Consider the following 23,714-nt stretch of genomic DNA (forward strand, 5'->3'; position numbering starts at 1 on the left):
AATCCACTTCCCAAATGACTGGTGCTTCCAAGGTCATGATTCAGTTCCTTGATAGCTCTTGGCCAGAAACATCTGTCTCTGAACATTGGGCATCTCCACTAAGCTACTCGGGATATGGCTGCTGACATCCTCTAGATCCAGAGCTCAGAGACGAGAGAGAGAGGACTCTTAAGAATGAATGACAGTCTTTATAGCCTAATCTGGAAAGTGACAGTCCATCAACTTTATCAGAGTATATGCAATAGAGACAAGTCACTCCATCCAGTCCAAAGTATTAAAAAAAAAAAAGGATTACACCAGGACAGGGATGTCTGGAGGCAAAGATCACTGGAAATCATCTTAGAAACTGCCTAACATGATGCCTTGGAAATAAAATTTAATCCCTTCACTTTACAAATGAGAAAATATGGTTGGGATTTAGAGATGTTACATGACTCATCAATGACAGGAAAGGAATTAGAGCCTAGACCTTCTGGTCCAGAGTTCTTGACATTGTATTTTACTAATTTATCGCTTTCCTTGACTTTTTCTCATTCTCACACTTTCTCTCCTTTTCTCAATCTGTTGATAGCAACAAATAAAATAGCCCCCAAAACCCTTATTTTTGACCTTTAAAAGTCAATATTTTACCTCTTACGCTGTTCTGCTGCTTCCACATAAGTAATATAGGGGTGAAAGTGCAGAGAAATGTGTATTACACATAGGTATGTACACTGTGTGCATGATTCAGATGCTGTAACAGTGCCTGAGAGCTGGCATATTGCTCAGTGCCTATGGTGCATGCCAGGCACTGTGCAGTGCTCTTTGCACTACTGACTCAAATATTTTCACAGCAAAGTCACAAAATTAAAATACCTAATTTCTAGTGCACTGCTCATTTTGTTGTTCTCTTAGCTAAAGTTCCCCCATATGTTTACAACTTTAGTCTCTTCCATTAACACATCATTTCATTCTGCAAGAAGAGTATTCATATATTCACACAGCTCTCACATGGTGTAGAGATGTGTGAAATGTGGCTTAGCTACACTGTGTACTTTGATCAAAATCACATGACTGGAGATGGCAGAACTGTTTCTGTGCCAAAAATTCAAAGGAGAATTATACATTAAAACTACTCATTAAACAAATGTTGACTGAGCCTTTACCAAATCCAACTTGTAGATATTCTTCTTCTTCTTAAATACAAAGGGGGCGTGAGAACTTGGTGCTGTGCAGCTATTATTTTTAATCATAACAATATATATTAGCTGCTAAACTGCAGACCCTAGAGATCTGATTTCCTACCTTTATTTCCCTCACTGCTTAGATGATATTTTTGAATAAACTGCATAATATCTCTATACATTTATCTTCTCCTGAGAAAATAATAGCATCTCTGTCATGGGGTTGTGGTAATTAATGAGTTCATAAATACAGGACCCTTAGAATAATGCCTAACACATCAGGGACACTAAAATGTTAACCATTATGATAATATCTGTGTGTATTTTCCCCCCATCCAACAGCTCTGGCTGGGGATGCCCGCTTGGTATGTAGCAGCCTGCAGAGCCAACGTGAAGAGCGGTGCCATCATGTCTGCATTGTCGGATACTGAGATCCAGAGAGAAATTGGAATCAGCAACCCTCTCCATCGCTTAAAGCTCAGATTAGCCATCCAGGAGATGGTGTCACTCACAAGCCCTTCAGCTCCTCCAACTTCCAGGACCGTGAGTCAATTTGTGCACCTTCCCCCTCACAGTGCTGAAAAAATAGCAGCATCTTTAAATCCACAGAGCAGAATTGTGGCAACACACATTTCAGTGTCAGCACCAATTATTCTGAAGAGACTTGGCTTGCCCTTCATTAACTTTGCTGCTACTTTTAATAGATTTCTACTGAAAAGCTGTGATTCAGATCAGACTTAAAGGCTGCAACCAAGACAGACTTGAATTAGCCTCTAAAATGTAGGGGATTTCCCCCCCAAACAACAAGACCCCTAGTTCATTTTTTTTCAAGGTGTTCCTTTCATTTCTCTCAGGAGGTCAGCCCTAGGCATTACTGCTTTCTGAAGATGCAGTGCTTAATGCTTTACTTCTTCGGCAATTTTCATCATTATGAAAGTACACCAAACAATTGATATTCTATAAATACAAAGTGCAATGCCTTCCTTCAAAACCTGTTTCTCAACTTATGAAAAATCCTTAATACTGTCATTTGGTCCCTATCTTAATTTTAGCAAAGGGAAAAAGAAAAAAAAAAAGCAATGTCAGATGACAAATTCAAACACTAAGAAAAAAATGCCAAAACGCTATTTCATTCTCTCTTTAGTTCATAGCTGAATTATATCTTTCACTGTAAAGGAGATAATTTCTGATGCTAACTGGATCTCTCTGATCCATGTTTTTACAGCATAATAAAATATGGGAGAATGAGATAAATTTGAGTAGTGTGAAAAAAGATAAGTGCTATTACTTTTTTGTAGTTTTCAGGTACAAAAGTAAACTTGTATATGAGTTTATATATGGTCTTAAGTGGTTTCAGATATTTTGCTTCATTCCTGTTGTATTTACATTATATTGCTTTCCTGTAAACTAGATTCTAATGCTAGAAATACAAGGTCAAGCTTTAGAGGCTTTCATTTTTATTTTTACATGCAGGGAAAATACACAGCTAACAAAATCTTATGTATAACATTATTTTTAATTTATATAAATTTCTGCTATCGGTTAAAAAATTCATAATAAGTTTAAAATAAAAACTGAGCAGCCTATATAGGTAATTATTATTAACTGAATATAAATCTGATAATGAATTTCCTAAATAATTTCCAACTCAGAGAGAAGTATCATGATTGGTTTACATTAACACTCTCCTCCCAAGACCAAATACAAACAAATATATTAAAACTTCTTAACCTTGCAAAATTGTCTCCATTTTAAGATGAAAAATAGAATATTTTTGTTGTCTGTATTTACCCCCAGTCAATTTCTTAATGAATCACAGAATAATTAAACACTATTTTTTTCTAAAAATGTCTAAGTAAACTGAATAAACTTAAATAGCAAATTGTTAAATGTGAGCCTATACTCAGTTGTTTAAAAAATAATCTAATGTGAAGAGAGCTTATGAGATCCTTCATCATCTAATCCCAGCTCTCCCGAGGGTTTCATTACCTTCTGTCAGGATCACAACAAGAACTTCATTTCCTAAGTTTTTATATTCTTGGTTGATTATGAACTTGGTTGCTCTTTCCTGTGACTCCAACATTCTTTGAACTCAAGGATCATCATCCCTTCCCACTCACCCCACTCATCTCTCATCTCTTGATTCCTTGAATGTCCTTCCTCTGAAAAGCTTTTGCTAAGTTCCTGAATGTGGGTGTGTTCCCTTCCTGAGTTACACTCTGTACATATAAAAAACATTTTATAATAATCTCTTTTTTATTTATCCCACAGTAGGTCAAGCAAAAATATTATAAGACTTTCTGTTGTCCCCAGGCCTCAATACAGTACCTGGACATTTCAATTTCTTTTCCTGTCTTCAACAAAGTCATAACTCAGTGATAATTTTTTTTTAAGATTTGCCTTTGTCTGCTCTTTCCAAATAATTCAGCTTATTGGTTCATGAAGTACATTTCATTTATTTTTTCTGTTGCCTAATTAAAAAATAGCACAGTGGAAACAAATAAGTTTGGGAACCTATAATTCAGCAAAATTGAGCAGACATGTAAGAAATAAGATAGGTGTCCATGATTGCAGCAGGTGGGGAGATAGCATTTATTTAGCAAAAACTTATTTGGGTGGAAATAGTTTGACAAAATTTCTAATGAAATTGTAGAAAAGCCTACATCTCTGGAGTAGTTCCTGAATGTCAGGACACGTTCTGGGTATTTACATGTACCAATTCATTTTTGTCCTACAACACTGTGAGATAGGTACTTTTATTGTATCTAATATGGAAGTGGGAAAAACTGATGAGCAGAGAAGTTAAGTAGCTTGTCCAAGGTCAAACTCCCATCTGGTTTTGACCTAATCTGTCCTCTAAGTACAGTCTCCTACTTCCTCAATTCTACTAGTGTACCATCTGTTTTACGACATTATTTCATTCTTCTTTGGTTCTACTTTTCATTCTGCCTAATCTCATACAGCTCCACTTGTAAAGTTAGGTATAAGTGAATAAATCCTAATCTTATTGTAATAAGAAATATTTCTCTACCTGAAAAATGAGACAAAACTCAAACATGGGTGATGTGTGGCTCTAGATCATTTTGAGTATGAAAAAAAATTCAGATTATTGACTTTATGATTTAATTACAAATTACAATTACTTTGTAATACAATCATAAAGTGAAAAATATACCTCAAAATGACGTTAGCAGTAATGAACGCTACAGGTAAATCAAGTTTAAGATTATTCTGAGGTTTACTTGCTGTACTTATTGTGCATTTAGGACAAGAAGAGAATTATTTTCCCACCATTGTTTTTCACATATTTCCTATATTCATTTTAACATTTATTTTTATATTATAATGCTGTACTAAATGATTTATCTAAATGTTGTAACCCTTAGCAGCCCTAGGAGTTTTTCTCCTAGTTCTCATTTGATCAAAATCTTTAAGTGTCCTTCTCCATCTGGACTAAGGTAAGGCAAGTGCAATACCTCAAGCACAACATTTAAGGTGGCACTCACTGTCAAGGGATCTACTTGCACTTGTGTGACCCTGAAAGTGAGTGCTTCCTTAAATTCACCTAGGCATCTTTACGTCTTCCCCATGCCTCTCTCAGAATATATTATATCATATTATAATTTAAATGTTTCAGTACTTTTTCTAGTGTGAAAAATGTAGCTTTAGTTCACTTACCAAATGTAGAATCTAAAGAGAGATTTATGAAATGAGAGAGAGAGATTTAGAGAGAGAATTAGAGAGATTTATGAAATGTCCTAGAACAGTTACTGAGAAGTAGCTCTGCTAAAACTCAAGCCTCTTAATAATAATTTGTTAAATTTCCAAATATTTGAAATTTTATAAATGGTCTGTTTGACTCAGATGGTATTAGCCACTGGTTTGCTGTTGTCAGTTTAGAAATTGGGGATTGCATCATGGAGAGCCAAGAATAGCGAGTAGATGATTTTCGGTGGTTCTAAGAGGGCCACAAGCAAGTTGATGCTTGTCCTTTAGGGTTGTCCTCCCTATTGATATTGTTATAGGGCAGCCCCAATATTGAATGGGTTGCCTGGCTGTGGGTCCTCACCCACGCGCTTAAAAGGGACTTATTAATACTCCACTACAGGCATACACAAAAGGTGAATAAAAGGTTTATTTACAAGGGAAAAGGAAATAAGGAAAATGTACAACTCAGGGAGAAAATAGGGAAATAACGTCTTTAATGCGTCCTACCCGATCCGCCTACCTGGAAACCCAAAGGCACTCTCAGAGCTGGCTGGATGCTGCGAGCTGGCAGAGAGCCAAAATGGGGAACCCCTCCAAAGCCCATGTGTCTGGCTTTATACCAACCTGGCTGCTTAACCCCATCCTCAGGTCCCAGCCACCTTCCCTTTGGTGGTGATGGGATTTGGAGTTCCCAGTGTCTTTGGCTTTGGCCTGGGGTGGGGGTGGAGTCCACAAAGCCTGTATGGAATTAGCTTTAGGACATCCTTTTCCCCCTAACAATATTGCTTGTACTCTTTTTATCCTTTGATACAAAACATCAAGGTTCTTGTCTCTTTTAGATATTCAAAGCCTTCCACTCAAGCTATTTCTAAGATAAACTTTTGAAGCTCTCCTGTTCTAAATCACCCTTCATTACTTAGCCAGATCAAAGTTCAGCCCTTTAAAGTGGTGGTAGAAAGAAATAAATTTGAAGTTAACTTATTACATAAGGATTTGGTTAAAAAATAAACTTGTTAAAACCTTGACTAATTTCTAATGGATCAGGTTGTGTCTAAAGATTTTATGGGTTATTTTACAAGATTGTAGAGCAGGTAGTGTTCCTCATAAGTAAAAGTGCAGGTTAAAGGTGAACTACTAACAGACAGCTTTGGGAAGTTTGCAAACTATACTTCAGAAAATTTTCCTGAATATGTGCCTATATTGATTACAAAGATGCAGAACAAAAACATAGTTTCTAATACCTTGGCCATCCCAGAATATAGTGATAGACTGGCAAATATAGATGTTTAGATGAAAGAAATTATATACCTGTGTATTTCCATATGATGTAATACTGGTCACATTTGCATAGAAGAAGGGAAATAGTATTTCCATTCACAATCAGAGAGCTTACAGGAATCATTACAATCAAGTAAATAACACTGAAGTACAACCATTCAGTCAAAGCACTGTGTTCACTGTGTGTAAAGAGTAAGTGGCAAATAAGTGTAAAGTTATTTTTAGCATAGTGCACACCTCAAAAAATCAATATAAGAAATATCTTCCAAATGCTCTGATGACTCATATTCATATGCAACTTTCACTTTATAATAAGCATTATTCCCTAAAACTAGGAGAGAGGAGGATTTTTAAGGAAATGGATGGCTCCTATATTCTAAATGTATTTTTACAAGTATAGAGATTTTTTATAGGAAAATAAAATTCAAATGTACTCTAGAAAAAACAAGACATCTGTACATACATATGATGCCTATCCTTTGAGATTTTTGTGCCCATGTGATTTACTTGTAGGTATGAATATTTACTATTCAATATTCTTACAGTGTTCAACTGAATATATAAGTTAATTTTGTTATATATGAGATTTCTCCTTTTTGCATTAATCAGTTTAGTTTGTAAAGTTACTTTTAAAAGTATTTTAAATTTCATTATTTATGGTGGAAGAAAAGTCATACATGATATTATGTGAATGGTGCAGGAGTCCAGAAAGAATTAAGGTCATGACTTATGTAAGGGTATCAACTTTGTTAAGTCTAATTCTTTCAAACTAAACTCCTAAAACAGGTATTGCATATACATGCAATATAGATTACATTTTAACTACGGAATCAATGTGCTTGGACAGTCTTGCAATGTCCTAAAGGTTTCCAGTGAAATGGCAGAATTTGATGGGAAGTGGTTCCCAGAAGCCATCACCATGAACAGTAGGTCTGATTTGTATGTTACTAAGTAGATTTTGGTTTAGAAATTGTACATTAATCATTGTATAGAATAAATATCATGTTTTTTTTAATTTAAATAGCAAATGAGACTTCATAAAATAGTGCCAGGTACAGAGAAAATTTATTTTTATATCATATCCTTCTTTATAATGGTATGAGGTATTGCTGGAAAATTAGGAAACCTAGTCTCTGAAATTTTTGACAGTATTTAGTGAGACTGGAAAAATATCTTATATAAAATAAAAAATAGCATTTTGCTTCATTCTCTTCTATAAGAATACAGGAAACAACATGTTTACTCAATTGTAAAAAGAAGACATCATTTGGTATTGGTTTCCAGCCAGATTATGACAGTGTTTTCAGCTTTGTGTTGTCAACCAATTTTCCTATTTCTAAGGACATTGAAGGTTCAAAATTGTGTGGATGAAATTTTGGTAATACACAATATACATGTGCCTTTTTCATCCGAAGAAAGAACTATATCCTTCTCAGATTAATTTTACTCTGGTATCCATAATTATAAAAAAATGCATCTAATAGCCACGTACCTTTGCAATACAAATTATGATTATTTTGTGTGATATCTAATCACAGAAGTATCATTTTAAGTCTGTCCCATCATGCCTCTTTCCATGTAATCTTTTTAAGTGGTAGGAAAAGGGAGCTCTGGGCCAACCAGCCATGCTGTCTCTCTGGTGCGCGCTGTATGGAGCCCAGAGCCTGTTGTGGTGCTGTGGTGCTGTTAACTTACGGTGGTGCTGCCTTTCTTCTTTACCACTGCTTCCCTCTTCTGGATCCTCTGCTTTCCCTCTGGGCCTCCTCCCTAGCCTTCAGGCAACGTTTGGGTGACCCATGAAGAAATGGAAAATCTCGCAGCTCCAGCAAAAACGGTTAGTCTCTCTGACCTTGTTGAACATGACGGAAAGTTTTTTGACTGCTATTTTCTTTATATGAAATCAGAATAGTGGCGTCTGTGTACATAATGATATGCAGTGCTAGATTGTCATCATGTGGTTAATAGAATAAGTGTTTATCGTATGCAAATAATCAAGAATTTGATCAAACTTATTTACTCATTTTGCAACAGTGGAAATGCTTAGTAATAAATATCACTTATAATAGGCATAGTCACAATACATGTTACTAAACCCAATTCAACTTAGAATAGATAAGTTTAGATCAACCACTCCTTTTTGGCATACTCGTTTAGTCTGCTGTACTTTACCACTTAAGAACGTTATCAAACGTTATCAAACGTTCAAACAGAACATTATCAAAAAGAAAAATGCTCTCTTTATTTGGTTTTAAAAGCTCTGTGTTTAAAAAAACACCGTATCTTATTGCTAATTGTCAACTTTTTAAAATATAATGTACTTTATAGTCATTTTTCATGTAAAGTAACAAAGTTGGGCATGCAGTACATTTTATTCTAAGCAACATCTTTTTAATTTGATGGCCTTTGTTTTTTCCTTGTTTGAAATATTGACTACATAGAAGTTTAAGAGGGATAAAAATGCTAGTGCTGAGTACTAGTGGTATTTCTAGCTTAGTTTTGTTGTGCTTGATATTTGTCTTGTTTAGTTTTGGTTTTTGTTGGTTGTTGTTGAAATATAGTATATTTGATTACCCAAAGCTTTATTAGAGGGATATAGTTCCTTTTTATATTTCATCAACTTACTTTATATAAGATTTCTACTTTGTATATCTGTGTGTACACACGTTTGTGAACATGGTTATTTGTGTATATATTCAGAATTTCTTATTAAACTCACTATATTAGGGAAATTATCCAGTTAAGAATTAAAAAGGATTTGGAATGACAAGAGCAATTGTATAATGAAAAGTCCATGTCATGTATATATGTGTTTCATTAGAATTAATTAGAAACAGCATAGTTACCCTTGCACTGCTGACTTGATTATTGCCCATCTAAGTAAGAATCTGTGTCTTCATCTACCAATGTAATAATTAACATTTCAATAACAATTTTGCTTCTGTTAGAAAAAATTTACTGTCTTCAGCTGAGATTAATTTGTATTTATCTGCTTTATTAATCATTCCCTGATGCTAACACAGAAAGAATCTGAGGAAGGAAGCTGGGCCCAGGTAGGAAATCCATATGCTCTAAGAGTCTCATTTAGTAGGTTATGAGGATATATAATAGGAAGGTTGTTGCATGTCATATTAGAAATTTTCGCTTAGCTTACGATTAGGCTAATATGAATATAGTTTAATACTGTATTAAATACTGTATGTGTATTTTACATACCATACTTTGCAAATGAGATGATTATCATTTTATATTTGGTCTCTTTTGAAAGAGTCATTTCCTTTCTTCTTCAAAAGAATGAATTACACCTTAAATTTCTCTGAAAATGCCCCTGACTATTTTTAATCAGGAATTATTCATGTTGGCTATATGGGAGGAAGAGTATAAAAAACAGTTTGGAATCACAGCTGCTTTAAAATATGATGCTTAGTGTAGGAAATTTGGAGTTAGAGGGACATGTGCCAGCACTGTGACTATGAGTCAGGAGTCAGTCCCATTTATTGACATGCAATATGAGACAAGCTCCTGTGTTTCGAACAAACAAGTTTGTGAGGAAGCTGTGCATTTTTTCAGAATTTCTGCATTTTTTAGAACCAAAAGAATGTGTGTTGTATTCAATGTGATTCAAACTTCTGACTCTACATAAGATTTTAATATTGTAATAAAAAATATTATAAAATAAATGTAATAATATATGATATAATAAAATATAATATAAAATGAATATGAAATATAAGTAGACTAAATATTTAAACAGTAATAAATTAAGTTTGCATCATTTTGGTAAGAATTTTAACATTTTTAAGAACATACAAAGAAGGGAAACACCTAGATTTTCAGTAGAAATACAGCTTAGTTAGAATTGTGAATTTGTCATTTGAAAAGGAACTTAATAGAAAACACTAAAATTAATATAAATAGTCTGTAATAATTTTTTTAGAGGTGATGGTTAATTTTGGTTTTCCTATTGGCTATGAACAGTATTTGGTGGGATTAGTTCATATAGTCATATTAAAGTGTTAGATTATCTGTGTTAGTTTTTTTTTTTTAATTATGCCCTGTTTCTTTAAGTACAGAGTTTATGTTGATTGATTTCTAAAAAAAAAAACTATTCTTCCCAATGATCTTATAGAATGCTGGCCGCAGACCTTACTAGGTTACAATAATATCCATTTAAATTTCATCACTTTCTTTATCATATTCTCCTTTCTCTATTTGTTTACTGAGATCTTTACTTTTAAGTTAAGATTTGCCATTACACCACAGCAATGGTAATAGTGGCATTAAAGAAGGAAATGGTGGAGTTTAATTCAAGTTAAATTAATCTACCTATGTAAATATTCTTTAGACACAACAATTGTATTATACCATTAATTCTAATTTTTTAATAAAAATACCTATTTATGTAAAAGTCTCTCTTATGCAATTTCTGTTTTTAGAGACTGTAAAGTGAATATTGATGTTGGCAAATATCTTGAACCCTGTAACCAGAGTTCCATCATTTTATACCAAAGTAAATCAAATCCCCAAAGACTAAATATTTTTTGTTTCCTTTCATCATTGTGATTAAATATCACTTATATCTCAGGCATTTGTAATATCCTCCAATTACAATCTCATTTTATTGGTTACGAAACTTGACTGCTATAAAACAATTCTAGTGTCCGGTTTTTCTACAGACCCTGGCATATGGAGATATGAACCATGAATGGATTGGAAATGAATGGCTTCCTAGCCTGGGGTTACCTCAATACAGAAGTTATTTTATGGAGTGCTTGGTAGATGCAAGAATGTTAGATCATCTAACAAAAAAAGATCTCCGTGTGCATTTAAAAATGGTGGATAGCTTCCATCGGTAGGTTTTTTCCAAATAATTAAAGTGAAACAATAAATAATGTATATATTACTAAAACAAAAATAGATGTTCAGGAAATAGAGCAAAAGTACTATTTGAAACATCTGTGTACATCTACTTCACAAAATATTTTTATGCAGCTAATGCAGAAACTAATGTAAATTTTTGTACAATATTGTATGAATAAAGCTTATAAAAACATACATGCATAAAATTCTTCTCAGACAGCATAAATTTTTGCTGTACCTTTAGAAAATTCCATATTTGTTATTTAGATTTATTATATTGGAAAATTATTTTTGTAATGAAATTGCTTTAGGTCTATAAATACATCTGATTATAAATTAAAAAATTAAAAATATGGAAAATATCTTGAGAAAGAGTTCTTTTCTGAAAAAACATATTTGTGTTTTTTGTTTGTTTTTATATAAATCTTTTAGTGCTTTTGCTTATTTGTGCATTTTAATTTTCAGGACAAAATTATTGAATGGGTTATGACAAAGTTGTGAGGACGCAGATGAATAAAATGCAACCATTTTTTCATGTAGCAAAATATCTTTGTAGGTTACATGAAAAATGTCATTTGGATTACTGTTATTTCATATGTAGTTCATTTTGATGATAAATGAGTAAATATAAATCTATTCACTTGGGAAACTATTGGTTATATCTTGTCCACATTTAGTTAATGAATGATATGAAAATGGTATAAAAATTAGATATGTTGATGACATAAAGCAAAGATAAAGAGATAATAAATAGTACTCTTCTGTTAAATTTATGGAGCTATTTTTAATCTTAATGCAATAGATACACTCCTAGATTAAATTTAGTACAGATAAATATAACAGTTTTTGAAAAAAAACATTAAAATACTGGTTGGGCAATCCATGACTTAAAGGTGTTCAAGTGAAGATGATTTGTTACTTTTAGTTGACACCAAAATACCAGTTTTTGTTAGTGGGTTGACAGTGCATATTTACATTGTGTTTATTGGCAGGGACAAAAGTCCTACTATATGGTGAGATGACAATAAGAAATTATTAATTTATAGATATTAAAATGATAAAAGTGGTGGAAAGGTGAAGAAATTAAAGATACCTATCTTGGATAAGAGAACTTTTAGATGTTTTCTTATGTTGTAATATTGTTATATAATGCAAACATAACATTTGCCTTGTTAAATGTGCATTTTTCTCATTCAGATAGGTATAGATACTAGGGTGAGTGATTTCTATTCAATAGAAAAAAACAACTTTCATGTCATTTTCTGGGGCATATACATTGTAAAGTAGTGAATTTCCTGTTACTGAACATTTTAGCCTCTCAAACACTGTGTGGTTGCAGTAGACTTGAAATACTGGAATATTTGATGACATAACTCTTGATTCCAATTCACTAGGTTGACTTTTATTTGCTTTATTATTTTAGTAGAAATGATTAATACAATAAGCAAGTTTTCATTTTTGAAAAATAAAAATTGCTCAAACATCAGTGCTCTCACTGGTTCTGGAATGTATACTAGCTTGTCTCTAGGTTATGCCTACCTTTTCATATTATATCCCCTTGTCTTCTCAGCCCAGTTTTCCATTTCACACATATCCTCTTTACAGCACAGTCTCATTTTCTATATTAAAGCCTGGCAGAAATTAACCAAGAACTATTGATTTCACCCCAAGATGCATTATGCCTATGATGGTTATTTTATCAGAATAACTGATATCCCATTGAATTAGCTTCCTGGGACAGTCATAAAATGATTACAAACTAGATGCCTTATAAAACAAATTTATTTTCCCATAGTTATTGAATTTAAAAATTCAAGATCATGATTTTAGCAGGATTGGTTTCTTCTCTTTAGCTTGCTGATCGTACCCTCACCACAGGCTCCCTTGCTCTTTCTCCTCTGTGTGCAAGTCAGTGACCTCTCTCTTTGTGTGCAAGATTTCCTCTTCCAAGGACACTAGTCAAGATGATTAAGGATAACCCTAACACCTTATTTTAATGCCATTACCTCCTTTCAGACCCTATCTCCAAATACAGCAACATTCTGAAGTAAATTCTGAAGTATTTGGAGTTACACCTTCAAATTAGGAATCTTGGGGAACAAAATTCAGCCCACACAGAGCACCCTCTTAAATGTAGATTATTTTCCAATTTCCTTTGACTCTGAGACATTGAACTCAACATTGTTTTCTTAAAATTACACAGTTTAGAAAAGCATCTAACACTTCTGTGTCCAGTGTCATCATATCTAGCTTGGTCTATATTTCTGAACTCTTAAGAAGTCACTAATTATTAATGTTCTTTACTCATGATACCTAGATACTCTTTTTTCTCTTACCACTGTTCCACATACTTAGCTAATCTCACCAAGTATTCTCATTTCTGGACGTCTCTGATATCTGGGTTTTCCTTTCATGCTCATGCTAGTTGTCCTTACACTAACCCTTATTTTGGCAGTATTGATCCCTTAATTAATTTTCTTGTCCCCTAAGATTATCTATTTACCCATGTCCTATTTGGGTACCAAATTATGCTTCCTCAAGCAAAAACTTTTAATTTCTTTCTCCTGTGGAAATTGTCCAGTAATGATCACCTTCATGTATTCCCATTTAGACTAAATGAGAGGCTTTCCTTAATAAAATGCAAGTCTTCATATGTAATCATATTTCTCTTACTTCCTAGCATGAATTTTCAGGTCTAGATGTACATTTCACTATCACCACTTTTAACAGTTCATCTGCAATCTTATGTTTCTGATACTCCATTTTCTTTAACATCTTTTTTTTTTTTTGCTAAATTATCCTTTAAAGATCCATTTTCTGCTCTTCCACAATGTCCTTTCCACACAAGTCTTCTGACTTGTTCCTTTCATATACTTCCTTACTTTAGAGGTATTGGCTATTCATTATAGTATTTAGTTATCTTATTATTTAACTAACTCAAGTTTTTATGCCATTTTTCTTATAAACTTCAGAAAAAGATAACAGTTTTTATTCATTCCTCCCTGTACTCTGTAAAATCTTCAAATGAGTCAAAATTCACTTGTCTGAAAATAATGTAGAAATAGCCTAATGGAAGACTAAGACATATGGATACACAACATGATTCACGATTATTCTAACATTATTCTCATATTGAAAATAGTTTTTTCTACTCTGTAGAGCAGCATGTGCTTAGAATAACTATGATTTTATTTCCTACCAGTATTTAAAGATTAAATTTCAAGTGTAATTTATTAACCTTTTACCCTAAGAAGTTGTGCATAGTGTTGACTATATTTTATCAAAAACAGTCATTCATCTGTTAAGTAAATTCAATGTGTGTTCTTCTTTTAAAAATATAATGACAGAACAAGTTTACAGTATGGAATTATGTGCTTAAAAAGGTTGAATTATGACAGAAAAGAGCTGGAAAGAAGACGAGAAGCAAGTCAACATGAAATAAAAGGTAATGTGTTTTTTTCCTCATATGAAATGCCTTTCTCTGTGGGTTTTAGCTTTCACTTTTATGCAACTAAAGTGTAACAGAGGTCATTAAATAACAGTATTCAACTAGAATAGTATCTTCATTATTTTGTTTTCTTTAACTTTCTGATTAAAACACAGAAGTATATCATTACACTATTAGGTGACTATCTCAGGGGATATTCTTGACTGTTTGAATTGATATTTATTCCTTGGAAATTCTTAATTATACATTCAGCTTTTTCATAAAGATGCCTCCATGTAGATATTTCTGTCAAACTTTAAATAGAACATTCTCATTATGACTCAGAGACCATGGTATATAATTTATTTTTAGCAGTTTATCTTTGGTTTGAATTTTATTTCTGTGCCCAGAAATTTTATTTTTGTAATTTAGCTACAGAATTTTATAGGGATTTTATGTAGACATTATATAGGGTTTTTTTCCCCTATAAATGAAACTAATACATTATTAATTTTAGCTAGAAATGATTTTAGGAGCATTGCTAATTGCTGCAACTATTATGTATACCAATGTGTTTGAGTTGAATGACAAGAAAAAGTTGAATTGATACTGATGTATTAGAAAAGTACTGTATTTAGAAATTGATCATCTAAATGTTGAGGTGTAGCTTAATATACAGAGGAAAGAAATGTTCAGAAAATAATTGTTAAGTCCTTTATTTTTGTTATTGCTGTTGAAGGAAAATTTAATTATTTTTAAAAGAATATTTAATGGCGTATAATGTATCTACAAGCCTTTTTTGTAAAAATCATTACTTAATTTATGTTCATATATATATTTTTATTTTTATTGAGGTAATGTTACTTTACAACAGTGTATATGATTTAGAGGCTTAAGTTCACACTCTTCAGATATATGTTCCACACTATGCACACAAATTATATTTTTCAAAGGAAATAGAACAACTACTGAAGGAAAATTATTAAAATAAGGAATACTTTGAATACATACAAAATAAACCATCAGTTATATTTCCATTTCCTGTTTTCCAAGAGTTCATTGGTGGAAGTATTTCATCAAATTTAATAGTTTTTTTATATTTTAATTATTCAAAATTAGGCATAAGTCTCTGTTTTCATCTTCCTTTGGAGGTTACTTTATGCAAGTAATACATAGTACGTATTAACCTACCCCCACATTAAAGTTTAGCTGCAGTTTATTCCTTATTTAAAATAGCTATACTTAACTTCTGTGCTTCTCATTTGTGTTAAATAATCAGAAATCACATTTATCTTTCACAGTTCTTAGACATTGTATTAGTTCTAGGATAGTGAACTTGAATGCATGTGAAGGTGATTAGTTAAAAATATTTTTCTGTATATGATTCATTGGGGAGTAAATAGACACACTATGCATTTTATGTAACACTTCATTTGACATATTTAGAATCAGGAAAGTTTTTCCATTATCAAAATTGGGTTTTTTGATTTCACTTCATTTTTGGGCCCTAGGGAATTTCAAATTCTTTTCAGTACATTGTTTTTCAGTTGAATTAAAATTTGGAAAATAATTGCCAAAGAAATCTGTGCTTGACCTAAAAACCTACCCATGTCTATTTTTCCCCATGATATACCACTTCCTAGTTTTCTTTCCGAAGTATTTTTCCCCAATCAGATTTTATTTTGCCTGGTCTTGCCACATAGAATGCTTCATATACAGAGAGATGAGATGAAAAGGTGAGGAATTTCACATTTGGCCCTACACCAAATATGATAATATTTGGCATTTGCTGGTTAGAACCTAGTCCTGGGGGGTGGGGGGGAACTGCCATTGTTCACTTTGATTATATATAAGACAACTCCGTATGATAAGAATGTGTAAGAGATGACCTGTTTTCTATAACCAATCTGATGGCATTTACAGGAATAACTTGACTGTGACTAGGGGTTTCTGTTATTATATGAAGTGTTAATTAACCTTGACCTTAATAAATGGCTTTCTAAAATGAAGAAACCATGTGAATATCAAGAATGTACTAGCATTTAATGTGTTGCTAGGAAACAATCAACACTGAGCTCTAGTCACTTATGTTTAGGTCAAGAGGATCTCTACCAAGCTCTGAAGTCAGGGCATAAATTATGCTTGGAAATAGATTTTTAGAATGGGATCTGACTTACAAAATTGAAAAAGCTAGTTGAATCAATAAGTTGTTATTTGAAGACAATAAAGAGCAACTGAAACACCTAGACTTGAGAGGCTAAGACCCTGGATAAAAGATAAATGTGTTGAGGTAAGCCTGTCTCTAGCTACTACTTTTCTCTGACTCACAGAACAGAGAGAGAAAACTATAATTTAGAGGGGCCAATGCTGCCAGGTCTTGAGGAATCAAGATCTTGAAAAAAAAGGAAATAACTAAATTGACAGTTTGCAACCTTCCTTGTGAGGCATTTGTGGACTCCCAAGAAGCATGGTATAAGAAGCTAAAAACTAGACAGAAAACAGAAGCCAAAGAGTAAGGAACCTGAGCAGAGCCCTTGGCAATCTCATGATAACAGAGTAAAAAATTCTGAAATCAGAATCACCAATATAAGCTTTCTTTGGAGATCTCTGAAGGGCACACTTATATCAAATTTTCAACTGTAGAGTCAGTAAATTGTGGTATATTCATTCATGGAATATTATATAGCAATGAAAATAAACAAGCTACTGCTCTCTACATGATATGCATAAACTCAATCCTGAATGAAAGACACAGGCACAAAAGTATATATCATTTCATTTATTAAAAAGCTAAAAATTAAAGCAAAACTAATCTCTGGTGGGATTAGTCAGGGCATTGTTTACTGGTGTGCTGAAGACCTTGACTGAAAAGGGATGTCAGGGCTCCTAAGTGGGACAGGCTATCACTTTACTGCTCTAAAGCTATGATCCAGAAAAATTTTACTTAATTATACATGAATAAATTAGGACAAATCAGTAATAATTTTAAAAAGTTAAAGCAATATATAAAGTCTACTTCCCTTCCTCCTCCACCCCCTAAATACTATTCTGACCATTGCAGATAATGAAATGGAGAAAAATAAATAGCTGAAGTAAAAAAAATTAACCAAAATACTCTATTTTTTCTGAAAATGTTTAATAATTTCATTCAGAGAGGAGAAAAGATAACTAGAAAACTTAGATTCCTGGTGGTAGTTCACTATGGGTTTAATTTTCCTTTCTACAGAATTGGAGAAAAAAGCCATTTGTTAAGTTCCATTGAACTCTTTCTTCTCCAGGGACCATTCTAGTCCTTCCGACAATTTTAATGTTTTTTTTTCTATAGCATTCTATAGAACTCTTAATAGAAAGAAATGGGGGGAAATTGACTGAAGTATACTTTGATATATTTTGGAGTAAAAAAGGTATATATAGAATTTTTCTCTAAACATTTTAGTTTACAAAATAAAATTCAGAGTTTTTTATACCTCAATAAAATTCTACTTTCAACCTAAAAGGAAAAACAACTATGACTTTTGACCGAGAACTTGAATTTTCCGTTAGTATGTGATTGAAAAGTAATGAATTGACAAACTAGTAGCAAGGGAATCTATTGGGTCCCTGATCTTATTGTTCTGTTTTCTTTTACTATTGTTTCAGGTTAAAAAAGTTTCTTCTAGATGCTCTGCAATATTTAAGCAGTGGTTAGTAAACACTTCTGATAAAAACCATGTTATGTTCCTATTTGCACCCCTCCACCCCAAGAGCTATGTATCAAGACAAGTGAGGAATGTCCCCCTCTGGTGGTAGAAACACCAAACTTCAGACAGAAGTGAGAGCTCTTGAATGAAAACACAGGCATTGTGTACCATGAGATAAAGTGCTGTCATTTCAGTGTAACACACACTCTGGAAATAATAACCTTTCCTAGACTAAAAGTTGAAAATACTAGTTATTAGAACAACAAATACATGTAACACAAGAGGGGCAGGTGCATAGATGCTGACCTGACCAGACACCCAGGGCTCATCCCAGCTAGTAGTTTTGTTTATTTAAGCAAAATATTGCAGCCTAAAATAATGCACCTCTTTTCCTAGATGTGTTGGTGTGGAGCAATGATCGAGTTATTCGTTGGATACAAGCAATTGGTCTTCGAGAATATGCGAATAATATTCTTGAGAGTGGTGTACATGGCTCCCTTATAGCCCTGGATGAGAACTTCGACTACAGCAGCTTAGCTTTATTATTACAGATTCCAACACAGAACACCCAGGCAAGCCCCTTTGTGCTGTAGTTGCACTGTGTCCTGGTTTATGGAATGAAAAGCTAAACTTTCAGGGAATAAAAAACATGGTTGTGTGTACATGATTCCGAATGACAGTTAGCTCAACCTTTGCAGTATGTCACTGGGGCTTTAATTTCATGCTACTGGATTTCTAGTCAAAACAAAATAAAAAAAAAATTAGCAGGAAGGGATTTAGAGATTTTGTGGTTGAACCTCCCATCTGAATGCCAGATTCTCCCAAACAATATCCCTGACAGATGGCCTTCAGTCTCTGCCTCTCTGAAAGGCAGTCATTTCTCTTTCCCTGTCATGTCTGAATTTTATAGACAATTAACACTGGGTATATGGTGATCCCCAAACCTAGATAATAATTTGAATCAACAGAGTTATTTCAAAATGCAAAATAAAACCTGCAGACTATATTGCAGGTCTAAGAAATCAGATATCAAGAGATAGGATACAAGAATCCTAATATCTAAAATTTCCCCAAATGGTGATCATTGGCCAGATGTGAGAACTACTTGTATAGACTTGATAAAATAATTGGTGATCAACTTCACACATATTTACACATATTTCAAAGTTTATGTAAAATAATTCAGTTGGAATAAAGTCACAAAGTAAAATCAAAAGTCCTTGACCTCAGACAGTACTTAAGGGTTTCTCCCAAGTGTTCACAAACAGAAAATTGCCCTGCCATGTATTTTTGTACTTATGCCTATGATCTATAGTGTTTATAGACATGAAGGACTAAAAACTTAAAATAATCCCATCAATTAAATATGGTTTGAATGCCTTCCTATATATATAAAGTCATGATTTTTTCTTTAAATAAATTGTGCTTTGGAATGGTAACTTTAATTTCATGTCAACAGGCAAGGCAGATTCTTGAAAGGGAATACAATAACCTCCTGGCACTAGGAACTGAAAGGCGACTGGATGAGGTAAGTCCTTAGCTATCATTTAAAGGGGATCTTAGAGAATATAAGTAAAATGGCTCTCAAGTAACAATACTCAGAAATTAATCGGATGCTTGTTCTGTGGATAAGATCTAGAATTTCTCCCAACATTATTCTTAAATATTAAATTTTATTACCTACTTGATTTTGAAAAGAATTTTATGAATTCATAAATATCATATCAGCAGTTAGAAGCATTAAGGAGTAATCAAAAACAGCCTTCTTTATTTTCAGGACTGTGACTTCAAAGTAATGCCGAGCAGCAGGTTTTTGAAAAATACAAGCATCGATAACATTCATCCTGATAAATTCAGCTTTTTATTAAGAAATGTGCCTATTTCTCCTATATCAACATATCTTAACAGGAAATTTTAGGATATTAAAACGAGGAGAAAACTTGTTTTTAAAAAAGTGAAGGATTCTCGTTGTTTTAGATATCAATATTAAGTTTTCATTAAAAACATCTTTACAGACATAGGATTTGAAATACATATCGAGTAAGAATTCCAATACATAATATAGTCATTTTTCATGATTTGGAAAATAACAAGCATGTACACAGCCTTTGAGATGAAGAGATATAATGGGCGTTTGCAATCCCTGTGCACTGATAGTATAGTTTTTTTTAATTTTTTTATATTTTTTAAAGATTTATTTTTTTTATACAAGAGCTGGGGTACAGGCCAGAGGCGCGGAAGGGCGAGAGGACCCACCAGAGACAGAGCAGGGACCAGACCAGGTAGAAGAACCGAAATACACTGCTGAGGGGAGCAGCTGGCGAGACAGGAGAGGTCTGCCACGCCATATGGGAACCTTGCCGGCCGGCCAGGATCGAACCTGCACTGCAGAGGCCACAGACAGCCTCACAGCGCCGCGCTCAACCCTCTGCGCCACTGGGGAGGACCTGATAGTATAGATTTTAATAGAGCTTCTGAGTTTATTACAGGGTCTTTGTGGAAAACGTAGGAAGGAAACTTGAGCATAATGTGGAAAATGCTCAGATGCATAATTCTGTGTTGCAAAAATGCAAGTTTTCATTGGCTATAAAGACATTAATTTAACTGGTTGTATAGATGAACCCAGCAAATCTTAAAATGATGCAATATTTCTGCATTCTAATAAGCAGAGCATATCTTGTTACTCTTTGTGGAAATTATAGATAAACTCAACAGTCTTTTCATTTTATACATTTTAAAGGAAAAGTTTTATTAGGAAAAGGAGAAAGAAAAAGAGAAACACTGTGTAGTCACAGGCAGGCAGGAAAAAACTGTGCGGTCTTGACCTTAGCTAACTTCCTATAAACTAGTACTGCTGTCCAATCACAGAAAGATACTTTATAAAAACTGTTCATACTTAATTGATTTATAATTTGATTATCTTCTTAGTTCTTATTCAGAGTTGTTAAGTCAATAAGATGGTTTGCATAAACTCATATACTTTTAAATACAATTATTCACCTCCCTTAAAAGTTGCAAAGGGGGGGCCTCCCTGGTGGCACAAGGGGTTAAGTTGCAGCACTATGAAGCTATCTGCAAGCCACTGTAGCACAAGTTTGATCCCCAGCCAGCCAGAGAGCTACCCACATGGCCCAGCAGACCTCTCCTGACTCGCCCGCTGCTCCCCTCAGCAGTGTATTTCAGTCAGTCCCCCTCTTCTGTTTCCCAGTCTGTCTGTGGTGAATCCTCTCACCCTCTGCACCTCTGGCCTGTACCCCAGTTCTTGTATGCATAAATAAATAAATCTTTAAAAAAAATAATTGAATTTGTGCAGGTACTTTGGGTGTGTACAAAGTGGGAAGAGATTATATCATTAAGGTACAATGCATCAACCAACAGAATTACATTTATAAAACAACAGTTAGTTACATTATGCTTTTAATGGCATCTAAAGAGCATATATATTAATTGAAAGACTGTGTCTAGCTTGCATGGGTTTGTTGACAAATCACAAGCTAATTCTTTATCAGCTGAAATGTAATGTGGCAGCTATAGTGTTTCTCACACAGAATGTGATATTCTCCCATAGGAGCCAGGCTGTGGCACACATAGATTTCCCAAATCATAACTCCTTGTATTTATAAAAGCAAATTAGTGAAATAATGATTCAAATACAATTTGCTCAACAATTTATTCAACTAAGTATATTGTCTCATACTATGAACTCAGTAAACATGAATTCAGTAATCAAGAATATCCAATGCTCTTTTTGGAGGAAACATTGAGTCTTTATTTTATGTTTTTAAAGATATTACTTTTATATATTTATTTATTTGCTTGTTTGTTTGTTTGTTTATTTATTTATTTATTTTGTGGGACCCTCGCTGGTGGCCGGGGATCAAACTGGCGCTGCAGAGGTTGCAGGCAGCCTCGCATCCCAGCACTCAAACGCTGCGCCACCAGGGGAGGCCCCAAGATGTTACTTTTATAGATGGCAATGTTTAGGTTTGATTTTATTTGAAAATTTTTATAGAAACATTTGTTTCATATCTCCTGCAAGCAACAGAACTTTTAATATAAAGCATAATATTCCATATGTATACTTTACAATTTAAATAATCAGTATTACATGCTCTTAAGCATGCGGTAGTGAGCACCTGTGTGAAAGCATCACTTACCTGTTTTTATTACATGAAATCATCCCTTTATTCTGGCAGAATGATGACAAGAATTTCAGGCGTGGATCAACCTGGAGAAGGCAATTTCCTCCGCGTGAAGTGCACGGAATCAGCATGATGCCTGGGTCTTCAGAAACATTACCGGCTGGGTTTAGATTAACCACCACATCTGGGCAGTCAAGGAAAATGACACCGGATGGTACAGTAGATTTGCTTTATTGCTTATGAAATAAAACGCTTGTTTAGCGAAGGCTGGTATCATTCTCTGAGCTTGCACAACTTTCTGGAATTTATTCTTAAGTTGGTTTGCTCTGCTTGAAGTTTACTTTGCTTTCATCAAAAACCAGACTCTTGTAGATTGCTAATGCATGCATTCATAGCATTTTATTCACATTAAAAAAGTAATTTATCTGAAAAAGGACAATTTTGGCTAATGTCCACATCTAGAAGAACAATAAACATATGCATGATTTGTGTTTCTTTACTCTTCTATTTCCAAAGAAAAGTTCTTTAGTTAGAGGTTGGATTTGGCTGAAATTTCCATAGAAATGAAAATTAACTCCACTGTCTCCCTACATGTTTGAATATTGCAGGTTTTATATTTCATCTTAGAAACTCAGACTCATCAGATAGTTTCACCTCTGACCAGGGCAGAAGGCCTTAAATAAACAAGCACAACCATGAGAAGAGAATTAAACAAACACAAAATCAACAGTGATTTCCCAATTAACATTTCCTTCTGTGGACATTAGTCTGTGTCACATACTGTTCAAAGGAAATCAGCCATACAGGCAGAGAGACAACTTTCAAGTTGTTAGTTATGTTATTTCTACTTGGTAGGCATTGAAAAACCAATACTTCCACTATTGTATTAAGACAATCACCTACAATCATTAATTCTATTCCAGGATATAGTTATCATGGCTCTTAAAATTACTGCCAATGTAAATCATGATCTTTGACATTTCTTCTAACTTTTTTTTAAGTAGTGCAGATTTTTTTTTTAAAGATTTATTTATTTATTTATACAAGCACTGGGTACAGTCAGAAGCACAGGAGGGTGAGAGAATTCACCAGAGCCAGAGTGGGGAGCAGAGCAGGCAGAAGGACCGAAGTACACTGCTGAGGGGAGCAGTGGGCTGCAGGAGAGGTCTGCGTGCCATGTGGGACCCTCCTCCGGTGGCCGGGGAGCAGCCGGGGATTGAACTGGCGCTGCAGAGGCTGCGGGGCAGCTTCGCAACCCAGCGCTCAACCGCTGCGCCACCGGGGAGGCCCTCTTCTATCTTTTTGATATTATGGAACATGTTAGCAAAATTCATGAGGAATTTAACATGATAAAAATTAGTGTAGAACTTCTGTAATCCTTGGAGGGGAAAATACTCACCATACTGAATTCTTTGTAAGAGCAAGCTTTCCTTCAAAAACAGCACAACACTGGGAAGCT

General features: G+C 33.9%; 1 protein-coding gene across 10 annotated transcripts in view; it reads left to right on the top strand.

Moving 5' to 3' along the window:
- The window catches only part of PPFIA2 (PTPRF interacting protein alpha 2), a gene marked incomplete at both ends in the record, with an annotated part of 353,793 nt that overhangs the window by 329,777 nt on the left and 302 nt on the right, over positions 1 to 23,714 (top strand). For 4 of the 10 annotated variants that reach the window (XM_084254528.1, XM_084254530.1, XM_084254533.1 and 1 more), the window contains 8 exons: positions 1,506 to 1,706; positions 7,921 to 7,983; positions 9,170 to 9,199; positions 10,805 to 10,998; positions 14,354 to 14,451; positions 18,510 to 18,685; positions 19,573 to 19,641; positions 22,310 to 22,469. In XM_084254528.1, the coding sequence (XP_084110654.1) occupies positions 1,506 to 1,706; positions 7,921 to 7,983; positions 9,170 to 9,199; positions 10,805 to 10,998; positions 14,354 to 14,451; positions 18,510 to 18,685; positions 19,573 to 19,641; positions 22,310 to 22,469 (991 nt within the window). The remainder of the gene's footprint in view (positions 1 to 1,505; positions 1,707 to 7,920; positions 7,984 to 9,169; positions 9,200 to 10,804; positions 10,999 to 14,353; positions 14,452 to 18,509; positions 18,686 to 19,572; positions 19,642 to 22,309; positions 22,470 to 23,714) is intronic. The other 6 variants (XM_084254531.1, XM_084254535.1, XM_084254536.1 and 3 more) reach the window with 3 other exon arrangements.

The sequence above is a fragment of the Talpa europaea genome (genome assembly GCF_964194135.1).
Source record: "Talpa europaea genome assembly, chromosome: 15".
Classification (NCBI taxonomy): domain Eukaryota; kingdom Metazoa; phylum Chordata; class Mammalia; order Eulipotyphla; family Talpidae; genus Talpa; species Talpa europaea.